Source organism: Peromyscus leucopus, chromosome 15, assembly GCF_004664715.2.
Source record: "Peromyscus leucopus breed LL Stock chromosome 15, UCI_PerLeu_2.1, whole genome shotgun sequence".
NCBI classification, from domain to species: Eukaryota; Metazoa; Chordata; class Mammalia; order Rodentia; family Cricetidae; genus Peromyscus; species Peromyscus leucopus.
This window is the reverse complement of record NC_051076.1, coordinates 36,191,277-36,204,456: the sequence shown is the minus strand read 5'-3', so window position 1 is coordinate 36,204,456 and position 13,180 is coordinate 36,191,277. Positions and strand designations below refer to the sequence as shown.

Below are 13,180 nucleotides of genomic sequence, written 5' to 3'. Positions count from 1 at the left end.
TCTCCACCACTCCCCAATAAAGTAGAATAAGTGAATTAAATATAAAATGTAGACCGAGCATCATACCTGTATTACAGTTGGTTTCACTTTCTTGTTTTTCTGTCACAGGCTCTAAAATGGGCTCTTGGGGTTCAACTTTCTCTTCTTTCTCCTTTTCCTTCAACTCACACTCTTTCTCCTCTTCTTTCATCCTTTGCAGTTCTTGCTCCTTTTCCCTCTGTTGTTCTAGCTCTTTCTCTTGCTGTCTTTCCTTCTCCATTTCTTTCTGTCTTTCCTGCTCTCTCTCGAGCTCCCGCTCCCTCTCCCGTTCCTTCTCTTTTTCAAGTTCTCTCTCCCGCTCCCTTTCCTTCTCCCTCTCCTTTTCTCTGAGCTCCTCTGGAGATGGTTGTTTTTCTATGATACCCAGCTTCTCGTCCAGCTGTTTCAATTTCTCTGCACACGCTGCCTTCCTCTGTTCCTCCATTCTTCGCTCTTCCTCCTCGCGCCGTTTGCGAGCACGCTCCACTGCGGCAGAGATTTCAGATTGTTGTTTTCGTCTTTGCTTCCAGATTTCATCATTATCAGGTACTTGAGGCTTTGAAGGAAAAGGGCCTTGTCTTCCAGGTACTTGTCGATCTGGAGGTGGGGGATGCTGAAAGGGCAAGATATCAAAGATGAGAATTCAATTTTTGAAATAATTTGTTTTATACCTATTTGTGGATGCATGTGTGTACATGGGGAGGTCAGAGAACAACCTGTGGGAATCAGCTCTCTTATTATTGCATTACATGGGTTCCCCAGAGTGAACTCAGGTTGTCAAGCTTGACAGCAAGCACCCTTACCCACTGAGTCATCTCATTAACCTGACAACTTTTTGTGACCAATGTTGGATGCCATAAACATGGAGAAGTGGGAAGAAGGGTCCATTAAGAGAGAGAGAGAGAAAAAAGAAATTAATTGCCCTGTCAAAGCATATACATTAAAATGAAAAGAAATAGGGCCAGCAAGATGGCCATGGAGGGTCAAGGCACCTGCTGCCAACTCTGACAACCTGAGTTTAATCCCAGGTCCCACATTGTAGGAGAGAACTGACTTCCCAAACTCTGAGTTCTGCATGTGCATACAACTTAGGAAATTAAAAATAAAACAAAAGGAAATATAACATGTAAAGTCTAAGTCTAGACAACTCACCAAATTAGGAAGAGAAAAATTAGGTCATCAAATACCGAGTGAAGAAATATCCATTCATTGTGCTAGGTAAGCATTACTGCTCAGTTTATGCTAAGATAAAAAGCATAAGGATCTTCAAAATATCAACTCAGACAAAACATAAATTTAAATGTATGCTTTTATAGCGGCTTGCAGACAAAACTGCCTGAGGGGGGAAATGCCTCAGGGTGAAAGAACGGCTCAAATATGTAAAATGGCAGCACATGGGCACTGAGAATATGAACAAGGAAGGACTAGAAGGAAAGATTCAGAGAAAGAGATGGAGGAGATGGCTGCCAAAGAAATAGCCCTAAGTAAATTCTCAAAACTCAGTCTGGAAAGAGAAAGTGACAACTGAATCCAGAACACAATGGAGAGTTGAGAGGAGCATGTGAGTAATACTTTTCATTGATGGTTTCCAATGATGGCTAAAGCTTAAACAACATTGCTGGAAACCCTGCAAAGATAAGAATGAGGAAAAGCACACGAAGGGCTGGAATACAAACAATAAAACTCAAGATTTTCAACACACAGAAATGGAAAGTTACCAGTATAAAGAAAGACTGAAATTCACTTATAGCCCAGTCAGGAGTCCAAAAAAGAAAAAGAAAAAGAATGGCTTGGTGGAAACAAACAAGAGCTAAAAAGTGAAATGCACCGACTGTGCTGTCTTATCAAACCATCAATCTCTTTTCACAGCTTCACCTACAGCTCAGAGCCAATCTAAAAAAGGAGAAATAATTTCACAAAAGGATATGATACACACAGGACACTTATTTTCCACCACTCTTCTGCTCTTATCCATGACTTCCAAATACCTTAACCGTAACACTTTTTCCTGTCCTACAATTTCACTGAAGCAGAAAAAGTTGTATCTTTGGTCCATTTTCTCTGACGCACTGTAATTAGTTTGGTGCTTAGTCTGTGGTAGTTTACACCACTCACTGCTATTTAGTATTCCTCTACCAGTACAGGAAACTATGACTCATGTGTATCCTAGGTTGCTCTTAGTAGTCTACCTAACTACATAGAAGAGTTATAAACACACTAGTCTGTGTATTTTCATTCTTCTTGACGAAAAAGCTTGCAGTGACACTCTCAAGTCACGTTTCCTTAACAAGAAACTGCCAAGCTGCCTTCCTACACTGTTCACAAGGTTTACAGACTTCAAAGCACTATTCAAGTGTGCAAGCTATCCTATATCCTCATTATTATGGCAATGATGAATACACAGAAGATATATCACTGTTGTTTAAATTTGCATTACAATAATTATTATTAAAGGTACTGACTACCTTTCCATGTGCTTACTGACCATTCATTTATTTTCTTTGTGAATGTGTGTATATTTGTGGTTTGATGTACATGAATATATTCATTACTTATGAGCAAAGCATATGTTCAGAGGTCAAAGAACAGATGTCGTCCTTGCCCCGTACCTTATTTAAAATAGGTGGCCAGGTGTTGGAGGCTCACACCTTTAATCCCAACACTCGGGAAGCAGAAGCAGAGGCAGGCAGATCTCTTGTGAGTTCGAGGCCAGCCTGCCTGGTCTACAAAGTGAGTTCCAGGAAAGACAAAGCTACACAGAGAAAGCCTGTCTCGAACTCCCCCTCCCCCCCAAATAAATAAATAAATAAATAAATAAATAAATAAATAAATAAATAAATAACATAGGTGTCATTGTTGGTCATCACCGTGTACACCACAGACATCTATGAATTCTCCTGGATGTGTGTACTCTGGCAATTTGAATTCATATCCTCATGCTTGTATAGCAAGCATTCTAGTCACTGGGCTATGTCCCTGACCCCACATGCACATCATCTTCCATTGTGAAGCTGAAACCATCTTACTGAGCTATCTGCCTTATTATTATAAAGTGTTTTTTTTCCTAAACATAACTTAGTACAAGTTATTTGTTAAATTAATATTTGGAAATGTATTTGAAGAGGGAATAAGCATGTATGTGTGTGAATACACATGTATTCGTGGCAGTGGTGGAGACTAATGACACATGCACCTAAGTTTAAATAACTCATTAAAAGAATGTTGCTACAATGCAGAACAAAGAAATGGAGTACAAGAGGCAAGACGATGAAGAGGTGGTATGTAGACAGCTTGTTTTTCTTAAATGCCAAGAAATAACACTGTAGTAAGTGACGGGACTGACTTCAGGGAACAAGTAAATGGCTGGACAAGCAAGGACAGCAGGAAGGAAGACTACTAGTGTGGAAGTGGCAGCTATCAGCCAAGTGCTTCTCATTCTTTAATGAGATGCACATTGTGACTGTTAGAGAAGAATGATGAAAAGAACTAGAAGAAAAATATGCTAAAGCCACCGAGTGAACAATACACAACTGTTTCATCAAAGTTATAAACACATAGCACCGTTTCATCAAAGGAAAACTATAAATAAATCCAAACACAGCATACCATACACCGACACTTATCTAAAATCTACCTGTTGTGCAAGCAACTTGGGAGGTGGTGGCAAGTGTGAAGAAGGTCCACGTTCCTGTAATGAAGAACAAAAGATTGGGGTGGGAGAGATTAAAAAAAATTATCTCAAATACTTATGATACACTATACTAATTTTCTTAATGAGAACACAAGATTGTTCGAAGTCAACCAATCAGCCTTGTCCTCATTTTAGGAAAAGCGTTATCAGTCACTGTAAAATAACTTTTTACAGAACCATTCTTCACACTGCCATTTCCATTAAGGTAAGAAGTAAACCCACTATGCAAATGGTGAAAATTTCCTTTTCCTTTCAAAGATTGCCTGCCTGTTTGCTCCTTTTTTTTTTTTTTAAGCTTAGTATGGGTATGTTCTTCCATCTGTTTTGTATAAATTCAAATATATGACACCTACACAATGATTACTAATTAAAAATTACAATGAATTTCTTGAATATATCCCCTTTCAGTTTGCAATGTAGCTATTGCTACACCAACTCAATTCATAGATGAGATCAAAATACACCTCTATTCTGACCTGAGTTGATTAATAAGACAAAAGTGAAGCCTCATTTTTGGCTTAGTAATTTTAGCTACTGGAACAATAATTCCAATTAACAGGCAATAAAATCAGCAAAGGTTCAGGCTTATTTAAAGGAAACACACAGTCCCAGTCAAGTACTGTGACATATGTCTGACAGTTCAGCATCCATGAGGGCAGAGCCCAAGCTACAGGGTGAGACCTTGTTTCAAATAAGCAGTTACACAAAACTACCACCACCATCCCACTCCTGCCTGCAAACCATGTAACCTTTCCCAAGTCCCTCAATTTTGAACGTAAAATTAATTCATTTGAAGAATTGTTAATGACAAGGATCTGCACGGCCCCAACGAACCTGATTAAATGGAGGTCCCTTTCCATAAGGACTTTTTGCTCCTGGAGGCTGAGCAGGTATCTGAGAAGATAATTTGGTGCCAGATGCTTCATCTATTTCTTTTCGGTTTTCTGTGTTTTCAGGTGTTTTTGAACTTTGATCCTCACTGAAGAATCAAAATGGAGAAGATAGCAAAAAAGCTAAGTAGAATTACATCACAAGCAAACGATCTCTCTGTGTAGAAATGTTTTATGTATGACTTCAGGGGAAGAAAGTGTATAAGGCAATGAATGATAGGTTTGTAACTTAGTGATGTTAATTCATTCAATAATACACACTATGTTTCTGTAGGGGCTTGAGGACTAGTTAGTTCATATTATCAAAGGTTAACTAGCATAGCAGTACGGCAGCTGCACAAACTAGATACTCATCTGTGATGCAAATGACTCTAACAAACTATTTTTTTCTTTTTCTGTCCACTCAAAAAATATCACCTGGATATAAATAAGTGATATTGGACAATATTCTAATTTATTCTGGTTCAGTAAGGAAAATAAATCAAACTAGTATATCACGGACATCTCACAGATGATTACAATGAAACTATAGCATATTACAATGCCATGGCTGAGAAAATTACCAATAGGGCATGGAAAAGCCTAATATTTTATTATTCATTAACCCTGATTTAGAGTGAGATCCAGGATAGGCACCAAAACTATACAGAGAAACCTTGTCTCGAAAAATCAAACCAAACCAAACCAAAAACAAACAAAAAAACCCTAACCATTTTAAAGGTACATGAGGGAAAAAAGAAAATCAAGACCTTGAAGCAACTAAGTAGTCTAAGAAATTGCCTCCAGTTCTGCTAGTAAAATGGTCCCAGATACTCACTCATCTGCAGTTAGACACCAAGTATACAAACAGTCTTTTGAAAAATGTACCTTCTGAAGAAATATAAAATCTTAATTCCTTGATTAGCTGTACTGTATTAATTAGGCTTACTAATCACTCCCCTACCTCACTAATACTTAAGGAGAAAAATGAAATTTTATATACAAAAAAAAAAGAAGAAGAAAAATGTCTATGAAGCATCTTTGCAGAACAATATTCTATCAACAAAAGTCACACTGTCAACAGCAACACTGTCCCAAGTTACCTGCTGTTCTCTTTAGGACTACTACTTCCTTGCTCATCGTCATCACTGAAATTCAGCTGTTCTGTATAATCTACTTCCATCTGAGCACCTGTTAAACAAATGAAAATTTACATGGGCCTTATAAAACACCAATCAGTTTAAAATGCTTAATAAATTTTGCTTCTTACCTGCCCATCCTTCATCAGCTTCAGCATCTAGGTTATCAAATTTATCGAGCTCCTTCAGTTCTGATGCACTAAGGATGGATGGGCGTTCAGGCTCAGAAGCCCACGAAGGAGGAGGACCTCTTCCTCGAAGGCCTCTAATGATTGGGAGGGCAGAGAAAAAATGCACCAGTTTTAATTATATTGAATTGAGAGTATTAAAATGCTGGAATTTACTTTCAATTCAACATTAGTGTTTTCTATAGCAAGATATACATTGGCCATGATATGACTATAAAAAAATCACTATTACATAATTAGTAGCTTACAAAGTTCAAAAACTTATTTTATTTAAAAATGCATAATTAATATTATTTAAGAGGATACTAAAAATCTCACATTAAGCAGAGAAAAAGAATGGGGTGACCAACATGACAAGAAAAGGGGAGAAATAATTATCATTGGTTTTAGGATCATGATTTCCTGTTTTCAGAATTTGTGTCAGATTTTTCAAATACTGAACTGTTTGTTTTTTTCTTAGAAGAGGTAGCTAATTACTAGCAAATGTCCTTTTGAGAATACAAAAATGAATACCCAATGTTAAAAAAAAATCTTAATATGCACACATCTCTTGTAGGCTTTTCTAAATAGTCTTACTTGTTTGTTTCAGATAAAGAAGGTGGGAATCTCATGGGGCCATGTAGAGGAGGATATGCCATCCTTGGGTATTGTTGAAACATCTGTGAAGAAAACAAGAAATTTAGTAACTTAGGATATACAAATCAGATTGAGTGGCTCTTAAAATGTAATGAAGTATGAATGATTAAAGCAAATGATATGAATAATTAACTTGGTCTGCTAATATAGACATCACTCATCCTCACTAATAAACCACTGAGTAATGAACCATTTATAGGAACATGATTCCAGAAAGTCTTTTTTGTTTTCAAGGCAGAAGTCTCACTATGTAGCTGTGGTTGGCCTGGAATTTGCTACAAAACAGCTGATTGCAAATTCAGAGATCAATCTACCTTAAAGACATGTGCCCTTGCACCCCTCCAGCAAATTGTACCACAAAAGTATTAACTAGGGCATATGAAGAACCTCTGTATCTCATTAATATAATTATAGCTTATGTAATGACATAAAAACAAAACAAAACAAAACCGTAAAAGCCACTAATTCATAATACACAAACCCCAGGAAGCCTTATCCAAGTAGGAATTTTTTGTGTAAGACAAGTGGAAAGACTCACTAATAAAGAAGAGCTCACTTCAGATTACAAAAGGGAAAGTCCATACCAAAATTAGGGCAAGAGATAGGTAAAGGAGTACCCTGAAAGACATTAAGCATGGCATAGAAAACAGGTTCTCAGCCAAGTTACTACACAGATGACATAAATGAAGACCTGATAAAAAGTCAAGCTGATTTTTGTGGGATCTCAGCTTTGAAAAGGAAAGCTTAAAAGGGGGGCTCTGTGGGGCAAGTTTTGAAAACACTAACAACTAAGGGATTCATTCTATGATCTGGAAGGGGAAAGTCTCAAGAAGTACTTCCTCTTTTACTGACACACAAGGCAATCATGTAAATAATATCAATGGTGTATCTTAAATACTCTACTTGTATTCTGAACCAGATTAGCTTCTGCTAAAAAATGTCTTGACACAAAACAAAAATCTTTTTCCATAGGAAAAAAGGGAGGTTTGTATGACCAAGCTTTTAAAAAAGTCATTCCTACTAAGTAGGGCTGAAATGAGGTCAAATTAAACACCAGATGAAGTTCAACTATGAACTTTGGAGGAAAATGGGGTGGGGAAAGGGGGTGCACCTGTCTGTATCACACACCTATATTGAAAGGAGTAAAAATAGGCAAAATTATCTTTAGCTTATTAGATCCTCCTTTTGATACTTCAGACATGATTAATTTTATGTGACTTACAGCTTAAAATTTGGAGTTTGTCATACATTAATAACAGAAATGATTCCTACATTCTCAATATATACTTGTGTTAAAAGGTGTTTGCTTTTTGATAACTAGTGAAACACTTTTTCAACCAGAATCAGAGGCAACTGGTATTGAAGCCTCCTCTCTTTCCTTTGACATTCCAACATTCCAACCTGGAAGCTCAAAAATCTATAAGCAAAATCTAAAAATGAGGAGGCAAGAGTATAGTCATTTTTAAAGATCAAGTCAGTTTGTAAAGTGGGTTTTTTTTTTTTTTTTAAATCAGACTTATCCTTCTTAGGATGTTATCCTTCAGCACTGGGGAGACAAGGCCAGGGCCTCATGCACAATGAACTGTAATCCTCCCCCTTTAGAAAATATTTAGCAAGTCATTTCCCTCTGCTTTTCTAGAATGGTAAAACATGACAGGAAGAAGGAATAGAGCACACACAACTTAAAACAATTTAAAACATAAAACAATGAAAGGAAAAGTATGAAAGACAGATGTACCCACAGGTAACAAGATCACTAACAATAAATAGGAACTGATTCCAAAGAATCAATCATTGCCTGGATCTTAACAGTGACCTAATTTTTAAGAATTCATTTTTTAATTTTAGGTGTTAATGTACTTTACCTGGTTGTCTCCTTTCAAAAAAAAAAAAAAAATCCACAAATGAAATATAGTATCTAAGATTGCTTTAGCCTGAAATCATGGAGAATGGGCATTTATCACCTTTTTTTTTTGGGTAAAAATTAATTTAGGTAGGCGTAAGAGCATGCCTATAATCTCAGCACTCAGTAGCCTGAGATTAGACTCCTTTTGAAGCCTACTTGAACTTCATACAAATCTTGTCTCAAAAACAAGACCACACTATAGATTAAAAAACTTAATTAGAACTTAAACAGTTTTTAACTTTTTTTCCCTAGCCATGAACTATTGCTTGGGCAATCTGGCAAATCCCATGAGAACCTCTTCTCCAAAAAGTTTTAAATCCATAAACCAAAGTACACACTGATACAAAGTGCTACAGTAAAATTCTATTTCCATAACAAACAATAGCTGTGATTTGGCAATTAGTATACGTGCTTCTTTTGTATGTTTGTTTTTGACAGAAGTTCTCACTATGTAGCCCTGGTTGTCATGGAACTCATGTAGACCATGCTGGCTTCAAACTCATAGTGTTCTACCTGCTTTTGCCTCCTAAGTGCAGGGAATTGAAGGTGTAGGCCACCATGTCTGGTGATATATGCTTCTTTATTGACCCATAAATCCAATGCTGAGTGTAATGATCTGTGATTTGTTAATGATAAAGCTACCTGTGCTGCCAATACATGTGATTTGCTTACTTTACTATATTCATAATTAATTTTTAATTTGATGTTAATGAGACCAAAGAAGCACAATTTCCCCTAATCCAATTTTCTTCTTGAATCCCACAGTAGAAAATCCTTTTGACTGCTTGCATGTTTAGCAATACTCACATATGAAGGCATCATAGCTCTATACTGAGAAGCAAGGGCAGCCTGTTGTCCATTCAGCTTGGTCTGTGGAGGACCACAAGCTATCCTCTTTTCCACTACTTTCAAAATATCATTTTGTTCTGATGTTATAGCCGTGCTTTCATCCTGGCCAAGTTGCTTTTCATCCTGATCAGAGGAAGGTGAGCCAGCAGACTTACCACCATCTCTCCAACAAGCAACATCTGGTACGGAGAGAGAAAAGAAAATACTTAGTAACATAACAGTGACACCAACCAACCTACACCCATTTCAAGAAAATATCATCAAATAAATGCAGTAAAGAGGTGGGGGAGAAACTCAGTGTGGGTCCTCTAAGTCTCTTGAATGAATTCAGGCAGTCTAGAGTCGTGGCTTCCAAAGCACAAAAATTGTAACTCAGGCTGCCACGACAAGCCATCAGAGGAGGGCTATTAGAACCTCTATGAGCTTTATCAGTATTTTTGTAGAGGTTAAAAAATAAAAAACCACTACTCTCATTTGCTCTGTCAGATAATCATGTTTCAAGATACATGAGAATTCTAGATGGAAGTAAAGTGAGGTGCAGCCCAGAAGAGTTGATGGAGATGCTCATACCCATTTCCGCCAATTATTACTAGTTACATGGGCCCAGGTGAGAGACTCAGTGCAATTATTTTGTTCAAATCCTTAACTAAGTAAAACCACTGTGTGCTTTTAAGGGAACCGTGAATAGATTAAGAGACAGATAAACAGTCCCCATTCTAGAAAAAAGTCCAATCTTTTACATCAGTCTCTCTATCACTTATTTTGGGGAAGACATGTCATGAGCAGTACCAACAAAGGGGCTGTGAGAGAATCCCTTAGTCATAACTTCTAACCAGGCTTCTTTTGGATTTCTAGCCTTCAGAAACACTGTTGGGTTCGGTTTGTTCACTCACACTGCCATATTTATTAGGAGGCAATAAGCAACTTTTAGGTAAAAATTTAATCAACTGAAGAAATAATAAAGCTGACACAAGTTCTAGTATGAATTAGTTGATTACATTATGAAGGTTAAAAAATAAAAGTAGATGATATATTCAGGTTTGACAAGAACTAGACCTAAATGTGAAATACAACATAACATTAAAAACATGGACCTCTAAAATTTTTGTCTGAGGAACCTCATGAATAGAGTGTCTGTTGAAATCTTTAGTGATGACATTTACACATCTCTTACACATTTCATACTTCTAGTTTTAGTTTCTGCTTTATAATGCACATAAAGTATCCTTCACTATCCAAAATAATTTATTTCCTCAGTTTGAGTTAAGAAAGCAAGAAACTGTGGAATACAAACAGAATAAAGAAATGAATAGATTTTATATAACAGAGAAACATGCTTAAAAACTTGTTACTGTAAAAAGATCAAATATATGGCTAGGCACAGTAGCATATGCTTATAAATGCAGACCTTGGAAGGCTGAGGTAGATGCATGCACTCCAAGAGGAAAGGGAATGGACAGGGCAAATGGCAAAGACAAGGGCAAAAGGATAAGATATTATTTACATACAAGACACCTGGACATCTCAGAAATTTTGGTTTAGTAAGTTAAGTATAATACATTTCCAACAATCTCTAAAATTACAGTGGTACTACTGTTGGTCCCAAACCCCAGTGTTTTAAGTAAATACAGCATTAGTCTCTAGAAAGTAGGAAAGTCTCTCTCTCTCTCTCTCTCTCTCTCTCTCTCTCTCTCTCTCTCTCTCTCTCTCTCTCTCTCACACACACACACACACACACACACACACACACACACACACACACCAGCATATATGAGGTGATATCCCAAGATAAAATAGGTAGAAAGCATTCTCACTTGGTGGCCGTAAACTGGGGCCAGGTCCATAGTTTTCATCATTTGCTTCTTTTTCTTTCTTTTCCTGATCTCCAGCTGCCTGCAGGCTGGGAAATTCCTGCTGAAATTGACTGTTCACTTGGATTCCTACATTTTTTTTAAAAAAAACAAAAAATTAAGGTAACTTTTACAATAAGATAATTCAAGCAATCCTCCCACGATAGCTCTTGCTTCTTTCTGATTAATCATTCCAATGATTGCTTATATTAATAAAACTATTAAACTGCACCATAGCCTTTGAAAAGTTAATGAACAGCCATGAGAAGACAAAACTCTTGAGAGGAAGGGGCCAGATATATACAGAGGACTAAGGGAGGTTGAACAGGCAAGTGAAATGTTACTTTGTTTCTTTTGTTTCAACTCCTCCTACTCAGGTCCAACTTCTTAGCTAAAAGCTTTTAATAACTAGTTTAAATTGTATTATTGAAATAAACTTTTGGACTAAAGATCACCAAGTCCCAAGTAAGGCTAAGATGCTTTCATTTCATTTACTACTTTATCATTAATACCTAAGGGCATCCCACTATTTGTTTACATACTTGTTCATTTTTTATAAGGAGTATGATAGCTACTATTGTGCTTTATGAACACTAATTTTTCAACACCCAGAAGTCCTGAAAAAAGTGTGGGACTTTAGGGAATACAATGTCTATATACAACATATTTGTATTGATCAGTGTTGAGGGTAAAACCCATGTCTTTTGAGCCATGTCTTGATACTTAGATTTTTTTAAAAGGTAGAGGATAACTTACAGCTCTCCTTAGATCGTATATGACTTTTGACAAGGAAATTTAATTAGCCTAAAAGAGTTTATAAGGCTATGAATATATTTCTTTGGCAATGTTTTCTACATTGATGATTTCCTACATGGCTGTTCAGTAACCATCAAACCTAACCAGATACCCCAGCTAATGTCCACTTACCATCTCCTTGCCCACCTTGCTTGTTACTGGCCCATGATTTTGGAGCAGGTGCTACTTCTGGGGGAGCTGCAACCCCAGGTTTTGGCTGTGCTGGTGACACTTCTGGTGCTCTTTAAAAAAATATTAATCCATTATTTCAGATATTACGTTAAATATTTTTAATGCATGTAAATTAAGTGTGCTAGCTTTGGCTACAAGTTTAATACTTATAGATTACAGCAGCACCTCTCATAACTGGTTTGCCCTTGTGTCATTACAAAGTTATGGCTGTTTTCTTCCATTCATCTCTACTTTTGAATAACCCAGAGATGACAGCTCTGCTTATTTTCCGTTTTTTTTTTTTTTGGTTTTTCGAGACAGGGTTTCTCTGTGTAGCTTTGCGCCTTTCCTGGAACTCACTTGGTAGCCCAGGCTGGCCTCGAACTCACAGAGATCCGCCTGGCTCTGCCTCCCGAGTGCTGGGATTAAAGGCGTGCGCCACCACCGCCCGGCTTATTTTCCGTTTTGTTAAAGAAATACTCATAGCCGAAAATTAGCCACCAATACAATGTTTCAAAGAAATACATACAAACAGAAATGTAAGTATATGTAGATATACAGTTTAGGTTGAAATAATTAGGAGTGAAGGCTACGGAAACTATTGACAGTTGATCACTGCATTACAATTCAAACGTAATAGCAATCTGTCTAGTCCATTCTCATGAATAAAACATGAATAAAAATAGTCTATAATTTTATTCAATCCTTGTAATATGGCAATATTTAAAAATGAAAAGGTAATTCAAGAGACTAAAGATGCCAGTATTATATTTGGTACACCCAGCCCTAGCTTACTTGTTACTATACACCAAGCAGTTTTAATGCTAGAGACAGAATTCTTTAGCATCTTGCAATTTAGGCAACAGAACCAATTTTTACTATTAGAAAGAGAATGCCTGATTTGAAGAGGGTGGGAGAGGAGGGAGTGTGGTGCAGACTGTGTAATGTAAGTAAACTTGCTGATTAGTTACTATGTCATTTGTTCTGTTGACAATGCCACTAGACTCCAAGGATCTAAAGACTGTAATGCATTCATTATGGTTGTATGTCTACTATATTTACTTTTAG

The 13,180-nt window shown here is 36.9% G+C and overlaps 1 protein-coding gene across 1 annotated transcript in view; it reads right to left on the bottom strand.

The window, feature by feature from the left end:
• Prrc2c (proline rich coiled-coil 2C) overlaps window positions 1-13,180 on the bottom strand; it is a 79,994-nt gene that overhangs the window by 39,690 nt on the left and 27,124 nt on the right. Inside the window, exons 4-12 of the mRNA XM_028864436.2 lie at window positions 12,074-12,183; window positions 11,111-11,236; window positions 9,255-9,475; window positions 6,482-6,564; window positions 5,849-5,982; window positions 5,682-5,769; window positions 4,544-4,688; window positions 3,653-3,706; window positions 67-631 (exon numbers count right to left, since the gene is read on the bottom strand). Of these exons, the coding sequence (XP_028720269.1) occupies window positions 67-631; window positions 3,653-3,706; window positions 4,544-4,688; window positions 5,682-5,769; window positions 5,849-5,982; window positions 6,482-6,564; window positions 9,255-9,475; window positions 11,111-11,236; window positions 12,074-12,183 (1,526 nt within the window). The remainder of the gene's footprint in view (window positions 1-66; window positions 632-3,652; window positions 3,707-4,543; window positions 4,689-5,681; window positions 5,770-5,848; window positions 5,983-6,481; window positions 6,565-9,254; window positions 9,476-11,110; window positions 11,237-12,073; window positions 12,184-13,180) is intronic.